General features: G+C 33.3%; 1 protein-coding gene across 4 annotated transcripts in view; it reads right to left on the bottom strand.

The window, feature by feature from the left end:
• LOC129751863 (scavenger receptor class B member 1) overlaps positions 1-24817 on the bottom strand; it is a 48090-nt gene that overhangs the window by 15546 nt on the left and 7727 nt on the right. The window contains exons 1-2 of one of the 4 annotated variants that reach the window (XM_055747613.1): positions 13703-13948; positions 6903-7124 (exon numbers count right to left, since the gene is read on the bottom strand). The exons of 1 other annotated variant lie outside the window; for it this stretch is intronic. In XM_055747613.1, coding sequence (XP_055603588.1) covers positions 6903-6963 — 61 coding nt within the window. In that variant the 5' untranslated portion in view covers positions 6964-7124; positions 13703-13948. Of the gene's footprint in view, positions 1-6902; positions 7125-13702; positions 13949-24817 lie in introns of those variants that run through there. 2 more of the 4 variants (XM_055747614.1, XM_055747612.1) reach the window with 2 other exon arrangements.

The following is a 24817-nucleotide window of genomic DNA, read 5'->3' as shown; positions in this document are numbered from 1 at the left end:
GTGGTGCAAGGACTTATGCTAGAATGCCGCTAAAAGACCGAGCAGGTTTGACCGATCGAACAGATCAGCTCAAACTATGGACTGAGCACTTCGATCTACTCTTCCGAGTCACGAATAGCGATGGCCAACAGAACCCGCAGCTCGAAGCGCCAATAGTAAGTCGTATCATGGCGGCAACTTGGAAGCGCCTCGCTGGCTGAAATAGAAGCAGTAATCAAAGACATAAATTCCAACAAAGCGCCTGGAATCGAATGCATCCCTGCTCATGGTCGTAGGAACGGGGGTGGGGGGTTTTGGGGGTTAAACCCCCCTCCCCCCATGAGGATCCAAAACAGTACACTCAACACTTTAAATTCAGAACCAAATTTCGATGATATAGTAAGGTTAATCAAGAGTAACAATCTAGACTAAAAACTAATGCCAAAACCTCAAAAACCCATCCCAAGTCCAAAATTCTGCTACACTGTTTCGAAATTTTCTCACTTGGTCACTGAAATTTAGGTCTGAATATTAAATTTCGAATTAAAATCATCCCATTTCGGAGGTTCTGTTCTGATTCCATAATTCCCATAACCAAAATTGTATTCTTATTTTCGTATTTCGGATTCTGTAGCCTATTTAGGACTCTTGATTTTCAGTTCGAATAATCATAAGAAATTAGAAATGAAAAGCTGTTTTTACATTTCATATCAAACTTGAATCATGTTTTTCAAGATCATATGCATATTCAATATTTTGATAATAGTTTTCCGAATATATAAACCAAATGAGAAATTTTGTTTCATATTCAAATTTAAAGCTATTGAACTTAATTCTTACACAAAATTTAAAAATTTAAAGCTTCGAAATGACAATCCAGAATTGAAAAGTAAGCTTCAGATCATTTTAAATTTATATTTTAATTCTGATTCACAACACAGATCAAAAATAAATAATTTAAATAGTGAATTTAGCTCAAACCAGAACTACAGATTTTAATAATAGATTCATGAATGAGGGCTCTTTAACTTGGCTCATAAAATTCTGATCGGGAAAACCGTTAATCCGTATATTCGGCTCACCGAATAGTTGAGCTAAGGCCGAATATTTATTATTTAAAATTTATACAAAAACAAACTTCTCAACTTTTTCAACTGATGTTTTAAAGTTTATTGAATATGCAAAGGTTATGTTGAAAAAGCTTCAAAATCATCAGAAACTTATGATTTCAGTTAAACATTCCAGATGTATCCGTGTATTATTCACTATATATAGCTATATACTTTGAATATCGTTTATTCAAAATTTTCTTGATATATCCAGGCTTGCCCATAAACCAAAGAAGAGTTCGAAAAAAGCTAAACAGTCAGCACCAGGATGGCCACATTTTTTTTAACTTTCTGGATTTTACCAGGGTTTAAGATTTTTGTCTAATCAAATTAAAAAAAATCAAATATCTCTTTGAAAATTTTTAAATTTTCTGTTACAAAACAATTTATAGAGTAAATTTATTCGTTAGATACGATTTGAACAATGCTGTTGTAATTCGATGTAAACTTTAAATTTCTTTTTCCTCTTTATGTTTAAGAATAATGCCTAGTTTCTGTTCAGATTTTCTCTTTTTTACAAGTTTTAAAAAAAAATAGTTCAGACCCGGCGGTGTGGATACGTGTCGTACCTATGTATTTAAAGAACTTTGGTAAACTTGATTTAAAACTTCAATCAGAAGGAAGAAGAAGAAAGAATGCAGAGCTTATTTAGAATTGTCGAAAATCGAAGGATTAACATTATACAACATAAGGAATTTTTCTTTCAAACTCTGAATCTTTTGCAAATGTTAGTGTCCGGAACAAATTGTTAAAAACAAATTGTTATTTAAATAACGATTTAAATAACGACTGGAAAATCTTGAGCGATGAATCATCCTTGCGGATGAAAATCCCCAAAAAAAACGACTGAAAAATTATGCTGGCATGCAACCTTAAAGATTACCCAGTATTTTTATCATGTTTATTCAAAATTTGTTTTATGAAAAAACCCTGAAACCGTGATTATTTATTAAAATATTTAAATATTAAGTAAAAACCAATAACTCTAAACAACTTTGTTGCAAATCGCCATTCGACTCAATCAAACAAATATTGTGCATCGTTTGGGAACTGACAACACAAATACTTCCGACAATCTAGTACAAACATATTTTTTCTTCGACGGAAGTTGGAAGTCCAACATCTGAAGTTAAATTTAGTGCAGGCGCGATAGAAATATTGAATAGAAACTAAACTTGAAATCCTAAATTTGAATGAATTGAGTAAACACAAACATTCAACATTATCACATAATATACAGTACAACAAATGTTTCAAAACTCACCGAGAAGTCGATTTATTCATTAAAATAATAATTTAGGGCATCTTAAAAAAAAACGATTTACATATCATATGATGATTTGCTTTAGTGTTTCTCGGCTACACTGACGAAAATGTAACATATCAGCAGAGCTGTCAAATTACGGTTGTCAAATTTCGGGTCTAACTACCGTTGCGTAAATCCAATTTTTCTCTGAATACGCAATAAAAATATTCAATGTACACTCAGAAATAAATAAAATATCAAACGATTACTTTTTAGGTATTTTCACGTTTCTCCCTCTTTACGCACAAGGATATTTCTCATGGTGTAATTACTGGGATATTTCTCACTGAGAAATATTTCTGCGATTAAAGTTTATGCATTGAGAAATGGACAACAGTGACATCTGGTGGTCGTAAAAAGTAATTCAGGGGCGGTTATAGCAGTCCTATGAATAATTATTGCACCAAAATGAAAATTTTTCGCAACAAATAAATATAAAGAGATAAAAAGTTTAAAAATGTTCTTTATTTTAAGCCCAAAATAAAAACAAAACTTAATTCAAACTTAAAAAATGAAAATAAAACAGAATCCACTCTAGACGGAGCTGCTCCAGCATAATCCAAAACAATGAAATTGCAGTGATACTAACTGTTCCTAGATGTTCCCGTAACGTAACTCCGCCGCCGAGCGAACCGATTGAATCACCCAAAAGACTGGCGGACATTCTCGAAGAAGTTCTGCTAGTGATCGTGAAATCAGCGGAATATCATTCCGGGCAATGGACACCTCCTGTGGGTTTGATTGTACAAACCCATCACCCGGTCGTTTGTCCTAGTCAAAAAATTTCTGAGCTGCTCGAGCAGAATGGCCAACACACCGGAACTGCTGCAGCAACATTTCCAGACAATTCAATCTGTGAATGAATGGAAAAAATCAATTTTTAAGTTTTATCAGACACCGTATGGCAGTGGTACTTACATTTCCATTCTCGAGCATGGTTCTGCCTGATAAAATAGTCCCGAAAACATTATTGGTGCCACCAGTGCGTTGGTACCGGAGATGCGATAAATTTTTCTACTTCTGAATAACAGCAACAAGCATCAACCGCCAAAGAAAGAAGAAAAAAAAGTGACAGCTTGAAATGTTTCGGATCTAAAATTTATGCACTGGATGATTTCTCACGGAGAAATATTTCCAATGCATAAAATATAATATCGCGGTACTTATTTTTTAATGACTGAACTTATTAATCGGCTAAAAATAACAGGATAACTATATAAAAATAAATTTGATATTCTTTTCATTTCTGAGTGTAAGACCATAAAAGATGTTAAAATGAAAATATTTATTGAAACAAAACGTTATGATTGAACTAAATTGATTAATTTTTATTTGATTATTTTTGCTTCCTAACCGAAATTTTCGGAAGGACATTGAAAAAACCGACTTGAAAACCACAGCCAAATTTTTTCATGAAGTTTCAGTGACAAATAAACATTTATTGTCTCAGAATAAATAATATTTATTTTTAGGTTATTTTTTTTTTTATTTTTAAACACTTCAACTACTCCAACTTTAATTTGAAATCTTAATTCAGGAAAATGTTTTAATACTAATTTATCATGCCAAAATAACACTTTGAACGTACTGATCAGCTATTTTTTTAATTTAAACTTTCCAAAAAGTTTATGAAATAGTTTATTTTTTTCCAAAAATGCCCAGTAGATGCCCAAAAATGTCTATTTGGACGTAAAATTATATCTCAGTATCTTTCTTATACGTAAAATTCTGCAGACACATGCGTTGTTATACGCGTATGACATAGTTGCCTGAAGCATGATTTTTGAAGACCAAATTTATCGAATACATAAATTTAATCTGATTTTACTCCATACTTCTGAAACATTTATATGCTTCTTTACCATCAATTTATCACTTTCAACAGGGTTATAAATTGTTGTTTACACATGACACACATCCTCCAACTTATTTTATTCTACTTATTTCAATTATTCATACCTTTATACATAAGTACGTAACTAAAAAAGAAAGTAGATTTTTTTATCACTTAAAGGATTATTTTTCTGATTATTGATTCAGGAAACGGTATATTTAGTTTAGTCGCGAAAACAATAATGTGGCTCTGTCAATCTCTGAAATTTTGAAAATTTGTTGTTGTTGACTCTTTCTACTTAAAAGGTCGCCGAGGACTGGCCTAAGATATTTAGCGATACAGTTCTCTAAATTAGTTTGAGTTTTAAATACATCAAAAATAATAAATTATAAATCGATGGACGTGATTAAAATTTTGGCAAAAAAAATCCTATTGAATTAAACGTTTTAACTATTAAGTACTGGCCAAAGGCCGAATATTGGCCTTTTCAACTATTCGGCCAAATGAATATTCGGACGAATATTCTATTGAGTTTAAAATAAAAAATACAAAAGCGATTATTTCAATTTACTGCTATTTCATCCATCTTAACGCCCCTCATGTTATTGAGTCGGTTATTTTCAACCAGATGATGTATTACAAGATCTTTTTTCAAGTAGTTAGCCGCCGACCGTGGCATAGATGATAGCGTTTAAGTCTTCTAAGCCAGAGGTCATGAGATCGAGTCTCAGTCACGGCATATACAGTATACTTTTTCTGTTGGCTGGTGGTGTTAGCATTAGGAAGATGCTAGCCATTATATCCTTGAAAGATGTACGCTTTAGTCTTAAGTAGAATTTAGATATCTTCAAAGAAACATGAAGTTTCACTGAGGTCCTATATGTGTGTGTTCGTTTTTTTTTTTCAAAGTAGGGTTCTCTCTGATTTTCAAAATGTCAGCAATAACTGGAAAGACATCAGATGACTTGTCGCTTCTAGGCGTTTATCACAAAAGAAATTTGGTTCCATATGACTCCATACCATACTTGATACTTTGTACGTATCCAAACATTCAAAAGAGAACAATCTAATATTAAAACGATTAAAACAAATTAAAAAAATCGAATACAAAATCTAGAAATTTTCAAGTTTAAGTTTTTTATTTGATTTAACAATTAATTTGAATAATCCCGTTAAAATCCGGGAAGTTTTAAACAATATCTAGGCATCTCAAATTTTTATTGGCTTTATGGCAAGCCTGAATATATCAAGAATATCTGTAATAAACATCAATAATCAAAGTATAAAGCTATGAAAGATACACGGATAAACCAAAAGATGTTTTACAGAAAACATAAGTTTTTTGATGACTGTGTAGCTTTTTCAACATTACTTTTGGATATTTTATAAATTATCCAACATCAGTTGAAAAATTTGTATAAATTTAAAAGATAAATATTCGGCCGAATACTTAGCTCAACTATTCGGTGGGCCGAATATTCGGCCTAACTGGTTTTGGACGGCATTCATATTCATCTCTAATATATAATACTATACGAATATAAGATTAATCTCGTAAATCCTATGCAATTAACATAAATAAAAAAAACATAATTTTGAAAATCTTTAATCTCAATTGATGATTATTCGAAAGTGAAAACCGTTAGTAAACAATGTTCAGAACTTTTGTTTTGGATGTAATTTTGTATTATTTTTGTCATCTTTTTCATTTTTGTCATTTTCTGTTTTCATTTATGATTTTTTTTAAATTTTTGTCATTTTAGAACTTTTTATTTTGTTATTTCGTTTTGTTTACATGTTACGATGTTACTTGTCATTGAAATAGAATTTATATTTCATCGCATTTAAAAAAAATCGACGTTTTATGCATTCTTAGTCATTGGCATCAAAATTAAAATTTCGATTTCCCCGATTTCCTTTGTTGGACCAACATGATTTTGAAGGCAAAAAAGTTTGTAACTTTGAACTGAAATAGAGCACAGGCCGGTTTAACGGAAGCAAACCCTATAAACCTAGTCCAATTGGGTCTAGAACACCCTATCGCCGGCAGTGTATTTATTCAGAAAATTCAATATTCGATGTTGTCAACCCCTCTGTTCTTTATTGGCTAATTCATACCATTGAGACATTCATATGTATGTATGAAGTTTGGTTGAATGGTGTCAGCTATTACTTTTTTCAGAGAATTCAAAACAAGAGCTTGAAAGCAATGTGATAATTATTTCGTACAAATTCAAATGACAACATCAAAGTTTCTACCGGGTTAATGTCGAAAGAAGCTACATATTAGATAACTGATTCATATGATTTCCAAATATATCACCTTGGTGCTCAAATATGAAAGCATGTATGTAAAAACTTATCTATATTCGATTGCAGCAATACAATTTTAGGTTGATTTTCAAGCCGCTTTAAAACGGAAATATTTTATTTCAAGGAATACATTTCGCATGTTGTTACTTTCTATGAAAACCTGCCCAGCTTTGCCGATCTTGCGTTGCAATTTCTTGCCAAACCAGTTACAGGGTGCGAGTATATGTATGGATATATTTATTCAAAACTGGTTTGCTGACATCTAACTATTACCAACCATTCAGTAGAATTGCAAACCCATATGCACCCACAATAAAGGCAAAGTTGAGTCTCTGTTAAAATATAAACGAATCATACTTACACCACTTTCTTAGGAACGCACTGGAGAGTTTTGCACATAATCGATTACTCCGACCATACATTTTGCTGTCTCTTGAAAGCAAATGACGCTTCAATAACTTATTATCTAATGTAGATAGCAGGAAATAAGATGGAGATTCTCCTTGAATCGGCTACATCCAGCAGAGTAATCACCTTAAACACATAGACTATCTTTAGATACAGCAAAATTACCGATGAAGCACTAAGTAACAACGTTCAGCAACGAGATTTAATTAGCTCTAACCGACCTTGTGTAAAATGACCTTTGCTTAAATGTCTGAAGCTTACGAGCTAACTATAGAGTAGAGCGGAGACGGTTGACTTTTGGTTTGAATGAACAATTGCGATACACACGGCAAAGTTCAGTAAGTAGCTCCTAGCCTACAAGCTCTTCGTGTTGGTTGGAATAAACGATTTTTGTTGTTGTTAGGAGTGCACTGAATAACAGGAGCACTAACTATCGTTCAGAGATGGAAAAGCTACATCCATGAGGTAAATCTCAACACAGTTTTAAAATAATCTTATGCTAAGGGAGGGCATCATATCAAACTGTTAAGATTCAGAATCAAGTTCACATTTTACCTCGATTCAGAAATCCGATTAAGATCTCAGGTTCAGATTTCAGATTCAGATTTCAGATTCAGATTTCAGATTTCAGATTCAGATTTCAGATTTCAGATTCAGATTTCAGATTCAGATTTCAGATTCAGATTTCAGATTCAGATTTCAAATTCAAATAGCAGATTCAGAGTAATTTTTTAAGCTTTTAACAATTATACCGGTTAGATTTTTTTTGTTCTTAATTGATTTGACTTTGTCAATAACTCACAAAACGTGTCACAACTAGCATGTGTAACATTGTGGAATCGATGAGGTATGGTTGATAGATGAAACTCCAGCCGGATTTTTTCTTAAAAATCTTCTAGAACTGTTTTTATTTCTAATCCCCCTTTTTTACAGCGGAAATTTCACCATGGTGGGGGAATCGGAATATAAACAGTTCTCAGAGGTTATAAACAACGAGGCCAGTTGGATTTTCTTCTTTCAACCATTCCCCGTCGGTTCCAATAATTAACAGAACCTTGTTTCGTCGAGTTGTTGAAAAAATATAATTCTACACGTTCATTTTCACGAGAACTGTAAATGGGCATATTCACCCGAGTTTTCATGATGTTTTATATAATTAAGATAGACCAGTTTTGTAAAATGGAAATATTTTCAATTCTTATAGCCGAAACTGAATGATATTCAAATTTAGCCAGAGATTAGCACAGCACTAGCATGGAAAACCTCCAAAAAAGGTTCAACAAACCGCGATAACCTTGGCTTCGATTTCGGCAGAAGATACAAAAACTGGTTTTTCAGCAAGAATTAAGAAGCTGCTGACATTCAAAGATGTTTTCGGCCAAACCACATGCGTCAAACATTCGTTCAAAGTTAGAAGCCGAACTCAGCAAATGGAGAAGATTTCGAATTGCTCGCTCCCTGGAGGGTTTTATTTTGTATGCGGAATGTACTGAAGGTGAACTCACTCAAATCGTAAACACATTTGAAGTTAAGTCACTTTGTACGTGAACATCCGCAACGACCGATGAGGCGGACAGTAACCGTAAATTCCAACGAGTCATCCATTTTTTTGCCGCTAGTCGGAAGAAGAGTACGGGTTTATAATGAAACGTCGACACCATGCATGACCTTGTTCTGTTTGGAACTGAACAAGGAATTCCAAGGAAGTTTCGTAGTTTCAATCGATTTGCCGAAGGCAATAATACTTCGCTTTACCAAATGCGATATCAACAAATAAATCCTAATAAGCATAAATCGTATGCCATGCAAAATAAAGATTCAAAAAATCTAACGAACTGAAAAAAATTATACTGATCACGTGGAATATCTTTATATTGTCAACCCGAATAAACACCTATCGAAAACATCCAAAGCCGTAAACATTTAAAATTCAATATTAATTCCATTAAAAAAAACTTAATCGGGCGAGGATCCATTGAACATTGGCGGTTAATAATTTTATTGTTAACATACAACTAGATTGCATGAAGGAAGTCCGTTGTTTTGAGTGAATCTGAATGTGAAATCTGAATGTGAAATATGAATCTGAAATCTGAATCTGAAATCTAAATCTGAATCTGAAATCTGAATCTGAAATCTGAATCCGAAATCTGAATCTGAAATCTGAAATCTGAATCTGAAATCTGAATCTGAAATCTGAATCTGAAATCTGAATCTGAAATCTGAATCTGAAATCTGAATCTGAAATCTGAATCTGAAATCTGAATCTGAAATCTGAATCTGAAATCTGAATCTGAAATCTGAATCTGAAATCTGAATCTGAAATCTGAATCTGAAATCTGAATCTGAAATCTGAATCTGAAATCTGAATCTGAAATCTGAATCTGAAATCTGAATCTGAAATCTGAATCTGAAATCTGAATCTGAAATCTGAATCTGAAATCTGAATCTGAAATCTGAATCTGAAATCTGAATCTGAAATCTGAATCTGAAATCTGAATCTGAAATCTGAATCTGAAATCTGAATCTGAAATCTAAATCTGAAATCTGAATCTGAAATCAGAATCTGAAATCTGAATCTGAAATCTGAATCTGAAATCTTTATCTGAAATCTGAATCTGGAATCTGAATCTGAAATCTGAATCTGAAATCTGAATCTGAAATCTGAAATCTGAATCTGAAATCTGAATCTGAAATCTGAATCTGAAATCTGAATCTGAAATCTGAAATCTGAATCTGAAATCTGAATCTGAAATCTGAATCTGAAATCTGAATCTGAAATCTGAATCTGAAATCTGAATCTGAAATCTGAATCTGAAATCTGAATCTGAAATCTGAATCTGAAATCTGAATCTGAAATCTGAATCTGAAATCTGAATCTGAAATCTGAATCTGAAATCTGAATCTGAAATCTGAATCTGAAATCTGAATCTGAAATCTGAATCTGAAATCTGAATCTGAAATCTGAATCTGATTTTGACATATGGTTTTTTTTAAATGAAATTCCTTGTAATGGACGTTTTAGAATTTTAAGCAGGTAAGCAAATTTAGTAACAAAACTACTATTTTTGATGTAAGAATCATACAAGTTCACCTTACATCTATCTGTCGATTAACTGTGGTTTTAGCAAAAAAAAAAATGATCATCTGCTATTCTCAACCTTTACTTCCACGATTTCAAAAGATATTACATCTCAAATTTAGAAATAAACTGTTTGTCAGTTGTATTTTGAACACACTTCCTAACAGAACTTATTTCATTACTTCATTTCCCTGTAGAACAAATAAAGCCACATTCTCGTTTTGTGTTTTCTATATTTGGGATGCTGAATGCCAAATGACAATAATTATCTTCAATTACACATTCCCATCGAAATAATTCAACGATTATACCATTTTGTCATATCAACGAATGTGAAGTGCTTTGTACACGTTTTCAAGTGTTAGATGAATAATAGAAAAAAAATGATTCGAATTGACAAATCCATCAAGATGAATAAATGATGACAAAGTTACGCCAACAGAGTACGTATACATATATGTATGTAGATGACTTCCATTCAGATGTCTTAAAAATAGCTTGGCGTATTTGGGAAACTTAGTATTCTCTCCAGAGTTATTCCGAATTTGTATGAAATTTTATTAAATCTAAGTGATGCTGTGTTTTGCTCTTCCGGAAAAAAAAATCAGATTGAAATCCAACATAAAGTCAAGCGCGGCTACAAGTGATAGCGTTTACCTTGACAGCTTCCTCGTTTGGCACACTATAGCTATTACAAACCTGTAAGCTGACCAGGAACAAGAATATTGAATTAGATGACAGCGCCTGTGTAGCTGCTATATATGTCTTGCTTACTCGGCTTGAGTGAATAAAAAAAAAATGTAATTTTTGTAAAATTTTCAATGTTATTTACGTTTTTTATTTTTTTGAATATGTTATTGTCTAAAAAAAATGGAAAACAAAATTAAGTCTTCATACTTAGTGAATGATTTTGCATAGAGCAGAGAAGAACAACTTGAGCATTGCATCAATTGAGCTGAACTCAAGCTTCTCGGATCCGGTAAAACTGGTATTGCCCCTTCGCTCTTGGGATCGTTGGGTATCTGAGGTTGCGAGTTCTTTGACTCGATCATTGCACGCTTTTCGTTAAATAAACTTCCCAGCATCAGGTCGGTTTATTGGTATAAGAACGATTAACAAGTAGATAGATATGCTGACATCATATCATCATCGTAATTTGAATTTCTTCACTTCTAGGTAATAACCAAAAAACAGCTAAGTGAAAAATTTGTGAAATTTGGAAAATAGTTCCTTTTGAATTAAGATGAAACATGTAACTTTTGTGACTTAAGGCCCAGGATTTAATCTTTCAACCATTCCCCATCGATTCCACTATGTTAAAAAACCTAGTTTCGTCGCGTTGTTGAGTTATTGATGAAATCAGATTTTTCACGTTCATTTTCACTCGAACTGTGAACCGGGCTTTAGAAGAAACAACTGTTTCCTCAGTACAAATTTATTATTTTGGATGAACAAATCTCCACAATCACTTGAGTTCATTGGAATTTCATTTCACAATTAAAATTCAATATCAGAATCTTAAAAGTAGGAATAAAGTTTCAGATCAAATAGCACTAATCCTTTATTGAAATCTTATCTGAATAGAAAATGTTATTCACTGCTCTTAACCCTTATTACTAAACAAAAAAAGTGCAAAACCCTGGAACAAAAATAATAAAAACACTTATTCTATAGCGCATAAAAATGAAAATTAAACTGAAAAAATCTGGATGATTTCTGAATCATTCAGATTTCAGATTCAGATTTCAGATACAGATTTCAGATTCAGATTTCAGATTCAGATTTCAGATTCAGATTTCAGATTCAGATTTCAGATTCAGATTTCAGATTCAGATTTCAGATTCAGATTTCAGATTCAGATTTCAGATTCAGATATCAGATTCAGATTTCAGATTTCAGATTCAGATTTCAGATTCAGATTTCAGATTCAGATTTCAGATTCATATTTCAGATTCAGATTTCAGATTCAGATTTCAGATTCAGATTTCAGATTCAGATTTCAGATTCAGATTTCAGATTCAGATTTCAGATTCAGATTTCAGATTCAGATTTCAGGTTCAGATTTCAGGTTCAGCTTTCAGATTCAGATTTCAGATTCAGATTTCAGATTCAGATTTCAGATTCAGATTTCAGATTCAGATTTCAGATTCAGATTTCAGATTCAGATTTCAGATTTCAGATTCAGATTTCAGATTCAGATTTCAGATTCAGATTCAGATTTCAGATTCAGATTTCAGATTCAGATTTCAGATTCAGATTTCAGATCCAGATTTTAGATCGAGATTCCAGAACTTAATTTGGAATATAAATATTTCAAACCTGAATCCGAATATGCATAATCTGAGCATCAAATTTGAAGTCTTCATCAGCAATCTGGATTCGAATCTGAATTTTATTGTTCAGTTCCGATATTGCAAGCGGAAATAAGGTGTGGATTTTGACGTTTGAAACTTCTTAGAAACATTTTAATTGAATCCATGTGTAAGTACATGGTTGTACGAACTACGAAATTTATAATTTCCTTAGCCAAATTTGTCAACTGAAATGAATGCGCTTTGTAAACTTAGAACGTTCTCTCCTCTGAAGAGCTAATACATATCTGAATTGAAGTATCAAGGATTATACCACCTCCTTCCCTAGTAAACTTCCAATAGGCCTCATGATAGCAGATTACTTAGCTACTCATTTGAAAAATATTGCCGTACTCAGTAGTGCACAAACTAGAATGTGATTTGAGTTCGTCGCTTGATGTCTTGTTGAGGTTATTTGTTCTCTCTCTTTCAATGTGTATACCTACGAAAAATCTTGGAGTGTGTTTATTGCATTGAATTGGATAAAAAAAATCAACACCAACTTGAGCTCACTTGAAGTAGGCTACGAACCTACTTATCACACGAAGCAGAGAGCAGCTTCGACTGCTGGTGATTCCTTTTCGTTATTTCATTCTTCTACACACAAAAACAAAGGTCGTTTGCAAGGTCGTCTGCTGAGCTGTTTACTTTATTTATTGAACAAAATCACTCAAACACTGGGCTCGATTCGGTAGTGCTGTGAATGATTGTGTTGTGAGTTTGGAAAAAATATCAAGACAAAATCAATTGAAAACGAATGACTAGCAGCGCGATTCCCAATACATAGCAAGTTGGCGGAGCTGAATCACTTTCGATTACTTCACAAAATGCTGTATGTATGTATTGTACATCTAAATACAAATCACTATGGTCAGATTCGGGGCATTTTTCTTAGCGGTGATTTGAACTTTTTTCCGTTTTTCAAGATCTCTCCGTGTTTCGTTTAATTTATTCCGATTGTATTTCCCCGCAATTTTTCAAACGCAAACACTACACGTGGAACGTTACACAACAACCGGATTTGTTCCCTTCGTAATTAAAAATTTGCGATAAGTGACAGGCTGTATCCATCTACACTTGATTGGAAAGATAAACTACACTTAATTGAAGATTGTGCTCGATATTCTGAATAATTCAACTTGTTATTATAGAAAAATATGTGTTTGATCTTCGATAGAGCACCACTTGTGTTACACTGCACAGCGTGTCACATCTACCCACAGCACATCACACTTTCTTTGTTCCGCATGGAATCCTCCCATGCCTTGACATTTTGGCACAGATTTGTCATAGTAAAATGTAATAAAAAAAAAGCCATACTCAATACACTGCTGAAGAATTGCACCACCTTTGCTTCTTCGTGTTTTTCCAAAGGGGGACCACTCAGTCCGTGCTGTACCAATTTCTCAAAAGCTCTTCGAGAGGTGGTGGTAAAATGAATAAAAACTAAACAAAAAAAAAAAGCCAACGTCTCCGATTCGATCGAATCGAATGACGAAAAATATTAGTCACGCGTGTTCGTACACCTTAACGCTTCAACGTTCACTTAGAAACTAGCCCGCGCGGATGCTTTGTGCGTATTCCGAAGCAACGTTTTTTCCCGTTCGATTCGAACTCGAAGGCATGGAACTGTCCACGAAGGCGCATGCATACATCTGTAGTATTTTCGCGACTATATTGTGCGCTTAACTTCGCGCCTCACGCTCCCACAGCCGAGGCTGGATTAAGGGGGGCGTCTCGGGAAAAAAAAATAACGTTACTTTAATCATATTGTTTTAAGTTCTAGAAATCTATAGGAAAGGAAATCGAAACTAGAAAATTGGTATTAAAACGTAAAATATGACATCTAAGGGGACCCTCGTCATGTAGTATCTCGAAAAGTTTCACTCTAATATAAGTTAATAGGACCCCTAGAGTAAGCTCGTAGATTTTTTTCTGCATTAATCCGGGCTGAGAAAATCAGAACTTATTTTCAAAACAAAGCTTTTTAATTTTGATAACACCCTAGCTGATCCCATACGAACTCCGTTTCGCTATCAATTTAGAATATGTTAGAACAGTTTAAATGAATGTCAATTTACAGACATTTTCCAGATGCAATTCCGAATGCATTTTTAAGCAATAATTGCAAAAATGTTGAAAACGTTATATGTACGTTCACTTTTTGTCGTTTGCTGCTAAATTTAAAATCAGGAATCAATTGACCATGCAAAAAACCCCCGTTTATGAATTTTCATTGCGATGCGGTACAAACTCACGTAAATATTGCAAAGCAAATTTGGCAGTTAATAAGACTCCCTTTTATGTCGTTTGATACAGATCGGTGGCCTCTTTTCCGAACTTCGATCTCTGAAATCGATTGCCCTTCCTTCAAAACTCCCGTGTACAAATTTTTAAACCAATCCATTGCATAATAACGTCAATATCGCAAAAAAAAAGTAAATAGTTAATATGGACGTCCTCTTTGGCCGACCTCTGACCCAAATTTACAACGTCCTCAAACCCAACATCATTATCACAAAAAAATTGGAAAGGTAGTATGGATGGCCCCTTTTGCTGACCCCTTACACTGAGATCGATACGAGATCGATACGAGATCGAATCGAGTGCTTGTAATTCGAATCTCTCGTGTACCAATTTTCATCTGAATCTGATGTATAATAACGCCAGAATAACAAAAATACTGAACAGTGAATATGGACGACCCCTTTGGCTGGCCTCTTACACAAAATTTGATACCGGCAATCGATTGCCCGTTCCCAAAACCATGCGAACACAAATTTTTAAGCTCAATCCGATGTACACTAACGTCAGTATCACAAAAATATTGGAAAGTTAATATGGACGACCCCTTTTGCCGACCCTTGACCCAAAATTCAATACCTGAAATCGATTTCTCATCTCTCAAAACCCCCATGTGCAAATTTTCATCACGATCCGACGAAAAATAACGTAAAAAACGCGAAAACAATATTTGTCTTGTATGGACGACCCCCTTCAGAAGGGGTCAACCGAAATTCTGAAAACATTTTTCATCATTCCTGGTCCTAATGAGCATCCATGCCAAATTTCAGCTCTCTAGCTCTTAAAACGGCTGAGCCTATAGAGGACAAACAAACAAACAAACCCACATAAATTGCTTTATATATATATACAGATAATATGGAGAAATCTAAGAAGAATCCAGTTATAAATAAAAGAAATCAATAAGAAAGTTAGGCAAAACACTTCAAATTTTGATTTTTTTATCGAAACACGCCAGTGGCGTTTTTCAAACTCAAAAGAACTATTAAGACAAACAACTTTAAACAATTGAGCCCAATTTGAGTTTTCTGTTTTTTTTTTATTATTTATTTATTTATTTTATTGATCGTCATGTAATTTAAGGTAATTCACTTCCTTATAATTTACTGCAATTTGCGCTGCTTGGTATACATTAAGGTCATTCTCTGATTTGTGTTTTGGTCAACTAACAATTCTATAAAATGATCAAATCTATAAAATTTACAACTAAAAAAATACTGGTTTCTTACAGTATAATAGGGAGGTTTCTATAATCTCGTCTAGAAGTTGAAAGAGACAGTTTCGTAGGTTATTTGGGAGCTGATTCCAAGTACCTAAACCTTTCACGAAAAAAACATTAGATTTATCAGTTAAATTACGCGTCTACAAGAACATAAATGTGGTTGTTTGGTTCTGAAAATTTGATCAAGCCAACCATCAGATTATGCGATGCCACGAAAGAATAAATAGTTGATTTAGCAATCAAATGGATGCTTAAAATCCAACAGGAGTGTACAGTAGATTATTCTTCGCTGCTCCCCGTTAACGTGGGACATAGTAGATTCAGAATATGAATGAAATTCATTTTCGCAGGTAAAATGCATTATATTTTCCTTTTTATTTTAAACTAGCTGACCCGGTGTGCTTTGCTACACCTTGAATAAATAAACAATATTTTCAGAAATTATTCAAATTTTTATTGTTTTGTTGGCATTTTTTAAATCAAATTATTACATAATTCAAAAGCAACCACTATAAAAAAGAGCTGCAGCTGGAGTTTTGAATTGCATTACAAAGATGACTTAAACTAATTTTCTGAATTTTGATCTATAAATTTGTGTTAGAGATCTGATAATTTCAATTTGTTCCTTTAAGCTTCGCCCTGAAAAAGGATAATCTCAAATTATTCGTATGCAAACAATCTAACTTATAAAATATGTTTTTTTTTGCTAGATATCTTATGGAATTATGCTAAAAACCGATATGGGAGCTCCCCTGTCGTTCCCTTCACCCCCTGTTGAAAGAAGGTCGTGGTCTGTAATAAACATTTTAACCCTCATCCGCATTAGATTTCATTACCCTAATCAGCACTAGTGGTGTCAATTTGACACCACAAGCTCAAATCGTTATAACTTTTGGCGTGTTAAACCGATTCAAACAAAACTTACATCAAAAGAAACCTTGTAATGTCAGTAAAATATGTTTAGAACATTATATACAGCAAAAGTTACAAGTTTTCTCATTATTCAGCATGAAAGAAAAAAAATCCGAAAAAACATGCCACACGAAAACTGCTGTAGTTCATATGTTACACGTCCAAAAAAATATTTGCCTTATGCATATGAAAGCTGAAGTTAATGTCTACATCATGGAGCCAAGAAATATTTTTTTAAATTTTTTTTAATGAAATGGTCACAAAAAGTTCAAAAAAGTGGTCTAAAAAACCTACTTCTCATTCGATTGCTAGTAAATACTGTTTGAGCGATGGTAGAGTTTTAGAAAAAAATATGACTACAAACTTTATTAAAATTCTAACATTTTTCTGTCTTTAGATTTTAGATGCACCGAAAATTGAAATTACTGGAATTTTTCAAAGATCACTACTTTGCGCAATTTTTTTACAAATTGAAATTTCATCTCTTTTTGTGGTCCACCGTCAGGTTGTACCCAGATTTTCAGTGCTTTCACTTTGTTTGGACCAATCAAAAGTGTATTCATTGGAAAGCAAATTTAATCTACATTCTAGTGAAGTACAACAGATCACGCTGTGAGATTTCACAAAAATATGAAAATTATAAACGTAAAATCAATCCTGAATAGAACTACAAGCATCGCGTCCAGCAAAACGTGTTTGTTTGCTCTCCGAGAAGGTACGGTGAGTGGTGATTTGGTCAAAGAGCGAAGCCGACAGACGAAATAACGATGCGTGTCGTGCATATACTTTTGATCGGTCCAAACAAAGTGAAAGCACTGAAAATCCGGGTACAACCTGACGGTGGACCACAAAAAGAGATGAAATTTCAATTTGTTAAAAAATTGCGCAAAGTAGTGAACTTTGAAAAATTCCAGTAATTTCAATTTATGTTGCATCTAAAATCTAAAGACAACAAAATGTTAAAATTTTAATAAAGTTAGAGAGTAGATACAAATACCTTTGCTTGCCATAGTTGTTTTGATTTGTTAGCTTCGTTAGTATTAAGTGAGAACCCATAGTATGGAGGGGTGAGAACTTCAATTAATCATAGAAACATTTCTCGTATTTAAATACCCTCACATGCCAAATATGGTTCACATGCCAAAAATTCCCTTTTCATCCACTTCTTTGGAGGAGTTAGAGATACCAAATATTCATAGACTTCCATGCCAAATTTTCCCTTAATACATCCTCTCACGAAAAACATTTTTTACATCCATCATTTTTTAAGAAGCTTGAATACATTTGGCCCTATATTTTTTTATTCAAAAGATGAAACTGTTTTTTATCTTTCCTATCCCCTATCTAATGAAAACCTCTGTTGGAGATTATCCCACTTTTCAAAATGGACAATCTTCTTGTACATTGGTTTGTTTTAATTTTATTTACTCAGAAATTTCTAAAAAGACTTCCGAACTCTGTTGAACCCTGATGAAAACTTACTTTGCATGTTTTCAATTGTATGTGTGTATTTTTTCGCTTTTTTAATTTACACTGTTTTATTATTTGTTTACCTTAAATGTTGAAAACTCAATAATAGTTTTTTCAAGTTATCGAAAAAAGATCATCTCTGAACCGAAGTCACCAACTAATTTTTTCTATTCTTGGGCTCAACCATCCCATATTAATTATTTTGAAAAGTTGTTAGATTCTAAGATATCATTTTTTTGAATTCGCAGTACTAGGTAAACAGTTTTACAATAAATTTTCTCAAAACTGGATGGTTGAATCGACTACATTGGTCAGCAATCCTGCTATTCAGCAGGAGAAGTCAATTCATTGTTCACTGTTCAGTTCACTGTTTGTTTTTGTAGACCCTCAAAGCCCCCCAGCAGCGGTGAAGAGCACTTTGAAAGCCACTACAATTTAAGTCAATATATTCCTAACTGGCTTGTAGCATTTTTCAATCCAACATGTAGGCTCATTATTGCATCCAAATATCTCGTAACGGTACCACGTGCTTTAAATAGTAGAAGGGAAAAAAAACATTCGCCAAAATTTCCCCTTTCAAATTTTTAATGCTGGGCAAGTTTTGATTTGCTATCCAGTACACGTGAACTGGATGGTTGCTTCTAATGCCCGGCCCATGGTGATGGTGAAAATAACCCCGCCCAAGGACTTGGGTGCCATGACTTTTAATTAGTGAGAATAAAAACAAAAGTTGTCTGGGTGCCCCCTCTCCCTTAAGTCGGAGCGGTTTGTAACTATTATAGCAACCATCTCCGGCCCCAAAAAACCTCAGATGCCAAGTTTCACGTAAATCGGTTCAGTAGTTTCCAAGTCTATAGGAAACAGATAGACAGACACACTTTCATTTATATATATATATATATATATATATATATGTATATATATATATATATATATATATATATATATATATATATATATATATATATATATATATATATATATATATATATATATATGTATATGAATAAACTTATGGCTTGTTCATCATAAAGCTTAGTTCTTTTATAAATGCGACAGTTACGAATGCGTGTAGGTATATCAAAAACCATTCGTTTGATCGAAATACTTTCTATGAAGAAAATGAAGGTAATCTTATGATAATTCATGAAAAAATTAAAAAAAAATTATCGTTTTTTGTAGAAAAAAATCTACTTTATTCTTGGTATCTCCCATCGTCCGGCGCACACTTTTTTCAGTCATGATGTTGATCAGTTTTTCCAACTTTTACTTCGTCTAATCTGTATTCTAGGTTGCTGCAACCTCCTCCTTCAATTTTTGTTATCTTTCGGTCCAATACTTCTCTTTTAAAAGAAGCTGAGGGCAATTTAGTGGATACAGCTGTTTCTAAATTAACAAAACTTGATTTTTTTGAGCCACTTAAAAGCGTTTTTTGGAATTTCTGCTGGAAAATTAAAAAAAAAGTGATAAAGTTATTGAATAAATTACGAATTAAATATCTTATTGCGGAAGACTCAAATCAGAGTTTTTATTTTCGATTAGTTGATTAGCTCTTCTGCAATGTTTGCTCGTGATGTATTAACAATTATCTATTGTTTGAAGATATCAGAAATTACCTTCTACGCCGTCATATCTTTTAATAGTTATTTAAAGGTATTATACTGAACTCATTTCCACTGGCATATCAAACAAATCGTTTCAAAGGCGCCCTTCTCCAGCCCGAGAAAAATTGCCCGGCCCCCCGCGATGCGATGGCTTAATCCGGCCCTGCCAACAGCAAAGCAAACGTTCGTGCTTTCGATAGTCTCAGCCGCACGCTCAAGTCTCCTCAACAAGTTTCATCGGCTTGGCTCTCGCAGACGACGACGTTAGATTTTGCTGGCACTGGTACTGTTGCTGCTGTTGGTGCTGCGCTGAGCTTAGGCTAAGATTGAATCGATCGTTTTTACAATCAAGGCCGCGCACATAGATAGCAGATGTAAGAACTTAGAGAAGACCCACTTTTTGTGTTTCTATCAATTAAAAAATTTAGAATATGTTTTTCGACATTCGAACGCGAAAGTAGAAACATTATATATAGAGTAACATTCTTCAACATGAGAATGGACCTCAAGGATAAAAACATGCATACGCCCGTTTGGATTTTCCGTAGATAACCTGTATACTACTAGACTAGGTATACCTACTCGGCAAGTTGGCAAGGTTTGTTTTTTTTCCTTCAAGACGTTTAGGGACCATTCAAATATTACGTAACGCGTTTAGGGGGGGGGAGGGGGTGTAGCAGTTTGTTACGGTTTGTGAATTTCCGATAGAAAAACTAATAAAAATGTGTTACGTTGGGGGGTGGGGGGGTCGAAAATGACCGAAAATTGCGTTACGTAATATTTGAACGGCCCCTTAAAACTGTCAGGGTGTACATTTTCTCTCAGCGACTTCTGCTCAGCAGCAGTCAAATACCAACGATTGCTGAAAACACGTCACGAGGTTGACCATGTCGGTTGGTTTTGGTTGGTCCATGTTGATGATGCAGCGTATAAGTTAGAGTAGAGTATAAACTAAAATATACCTACAGAAGACAGTTACCTACAACAGCCAACACCGACAGAATTTTGCCTCGTCTCGTGGGGTGGCAGTCAGCGTCAGAGTGTAGCTTTTTGAGCCGAACGAAGCTACGCTACCAGTTATAGTAATAAAGCAAACATAAAACATTTACACATTGCTGACTGAGGCTTGGTATGGAGTTGATGGCCAAGCCGAGGCTGTTCTCTTTGGTGATTTTTTTTCTTTCTTTCACAGCAAACGACGGCGATTGAGCAATATGCGATTTTAAGTATACCATTCACGAAACTCCGTCTCTCGGAATGTCAGAATAGCTCGCTGAACAACTATTGGGATTCTTCCACATGAAACGAGATGAAATTAAAATTTGCAAAAATAAATGCGCTAATTTTATTCTTAGATGCTATCTGACTCTCGATTGTGATTTTGAATTCAGAAATCTGATTCTGAATTCTGGTTCTGAATTCTGTTTCTGAATTCTAGTTCTGAAATCTGAATTCTGATTCTGATTTCTGATTTTGAATTCTGATTCTGAATTCTGATTCTAAATTCTGATTCTAAATTTTAATTCTGATTCTGAATTCTGATTCTGAATTCTGATTCTGAATTCTGATTCTGAATTCTGATTCTGAATTCTGATTCTGAATTCTGATTCTGAATTCTGATTCTGATTTCTGAATCTGAATGCCGATTCTGAAATCTGATTCTGAATTCTGATGCTGAATTCTAAATTTTGATGCTGTATTCTGAATTCTGATTCTGAATTCTGATTCTGAATTCTGATTCTGAATTCTGAATTCTGATTCTGAATTCTGATTCTGAATTCTAAATTCTTATTCTGAATTCTGATGCTGAATTCTGAATTGTGATTCGTGATTGATTTTTTTTTTACTTCGGTTCGTAAATTTATCATTGATCGTTTTGAATTTAATTTATGATTTAGATAAACGTAGATTTTGTTACCAGATTTCATGGAATGAGTTTTGGTCTTTTTATTTCACTTTTTTTTTAAATTTACATTATCAGCCTTCGGGTCACCTCCAAGGTGCCAGGTTTGGTTTACTGTGAACATGGAATTTCTGGTACATATTTCTAATCAGCCCTAATTGGCACGGTTTAGTTTTTTTTTGCTAAAATATTTTCCGTTGTGAATCGTGTCCAAAGGCTTTCGAATAAGTGTTTTATATGTGGGGCAATTAGTTTTCAAAATTCCTGACAAAGAGGCGCCCTGGATCGAACGCGCTACTGCTGAATTGTAAAAGTTCGTATTCTATAGGCTTATAACATCGTTTCTCATAACCTGGTGCTGTTAACCTTGATCGGTAGTTTCAGGAAAATCTAATAGAACCTTGAAAAAAGTATTGCGTTTAGTTCAACCGATACACAGGTTCAATCTAACACCAGTTGTAAATGACCTGCGGCTCCAGCACCAGCACTTAGACACGGCTGATTAACAATATCAAATGTATGATTTGATATCGGCTTAACTAGGAAGTACGGCCATCGACTCTCAGCTCAGCTAGAGAAAATCATTAGCATTTAGTAGAAGCCCGTAAATATGTAGCTATACCTACTTATATTTAGTACCTACTTCTAGCTTGCTATACGCTGTAACACATCCAAGTCAGTAAACTTAATCCGTTCCTATTTACATTCTTGACTGATAGTTGAGTTACTGGTTAGAGATCTGACTCGTCATCAAATACAATGGGAGGTTTACGTACCTTCATGCATACATAGCGAGAACCACGTTCTCGATTAGACTACCGATGGTTAGTGTGTAAACAATGCAATCATCACGTCTCTATTTTTCGCTTGAAATATTTAGTGAGAAAAAGTAACACGATCATTATCAGCTTGTGTTCGAGGAGAATGATTGCAAATTACAACGCCGTACAACGTCAAGTTTCAATACCTAGCATTTTCTCAGCCTCCTCACAGCGATTTTAAATTCTAATTGAGCATCAGTATCAAACTTTGGAAGCTGTGATTCTCATGTGTAGGCACACTTCTAATCTTCGCATACCATCATCGGCCGGAAATTGGAATGTGCCTACAAATTTTTTGTGATCACTTGAGAAATTTGAGAGTGAGAATAGATACGATCTAGGATTTAACAATATCTCAATGTAAAAATTACGCTGTTTAATCTAGTAGGTACACACTAACAAATCAGGAATCGGAAAACCAATCTATACAATCAGAATTGTATGGAGAGGTGTAAAAAAAGTGGAAGCATTCATAATCAGGGTCAGAATCAGAAAGTCCAGAATTCAGACTGAAGACGATAGCAATCGATAATTCTGAAATAAAATTGATACTCAACAGTTATCTCTGTCCTTCGACATTTCCGCTGCTGGACAATTAATATGCATATAAGGATATCCTTCTAACTAACCTAACTTTTAAATGTTTGTGTCAAGTGCGGCGTTTTGTGTGCAGTTGCCTGTGTGCAATTAGGAATTCAGTTGAACAGTAATTACTGTTTTATGCACGTACTTATCAGGTTCTATATAGTTGTCATTCCAAAACAACCGTGTTCCGGAAACCAGTTCGACGACGACGACGTCTAGGACAAACGGTGTGTTCACTTGCTGATGGTAATAGAACTATACAAAATTTTTTTACAACACATTAAATGAGACTTTGAATTATAACTTTCTTTAAATTCATCACTGAGTTGAAAAAAATACAAAAATTAAAAATCTAGAAAAAAGATAACAAAAACGACAAAAATTAAGAAAAAAACCGAAAAAAATGACAAAAAAAGACAAAAATGACAAAAATGACAAAAATGACAAAAAATGACAAAAATGACAAAAATGACAAAAATGACAAAAATGACAAAAATGACAAAAATGACAAAAATGACAAAAATGACAAAAATGACAAAAATGACAAAAATGACAAAAATGACAAAAATGACAAAAATGACAAAAATGACAAAAATGACAAAAATGACAAAAATGACAAAAATGACAAAAATGACAAAAATGACAAAAATGACAAAAATGACAAAAATGACAAAAATGACAAAAATGACAAAAATTACAAAAATGACAAAAATGACAAAAATGACAAAAATGACAAAAATGACAAAAATGACAAAAATGACAAAAATGACAAAAATGACAAAAATGACAAAAATGACAAAAATGACAAAAATGACAAAAATGACAAAAATGACAAAAATAACAAAAATGACAAAAATGACAAAAATGACAAAAATGACAAAAATGACAAAAATGACAAAAATGACAAAAATGACAAAAATGACAAAAAATGACAAAAATGACAAAAATGACAAAAATGACAAAAATGACAAAAACGACAAAAATGACAAATAAAGACAAAATGTCAAAAATGACAAAAATGACAAAAATGACAAAAATGACAAAAATGACAAAAATGACAAAAATGACAAAAATGACAAAAATGACAAAAATGACAAAAATGACAAAAATGACAAAAATGACAAAAATGACAAAAATGACAAAAATGACAAAAATGACAAAAATGACAAAAATGACAAAAATGACAAAAATGACAAAATTGACAAAAATGACCAAAATGACAAAAATCACAAGAATCACAAAAATCACAAAAATCACAAAAATCACAAAAATGACAAAAATGACAAAAATGACAAAAATGACAAAAATGACAAAAATGACAAAAATGACAAAAATGACAAAAATGACAAAAATGACAAAAATGACAAAAATGACAAAAATGACAAAAATGACAAAAATGACAAAAATGACAAAAATGACAAAAATCACAAAAATGACAAAAATGACAAAATTGACAAAAATGACCAAAATGACAAAAATCACAAAAATCTCAAGAATCACAAGAATCACAAAAAACACAAAAATCACAAAAATCCCAAAAATCACAAAAATCACAAAAATCACAAAAATCACAAAAATCACAAAAATGACAAAAATGACAAAAATGACAAAAAT

The sequence above is a fragment of the Uranotaenia lowii genome, chromosome 3, assembly GCF_029784155.1.
Source record: "Uranotaenia lowii strain MFRU-FL chromosome 3, ASM2978415v1, whole genome shotgun sequence".
NCBI lineage: Eukaryota > Metazoa > Arthropoda > Insecta > Diptera > Culicidae > Uranotaenia > Uranotaenia lowii.
This window is presented reverse-complemented; position numbering and strand designations above follow the sequence as displayed.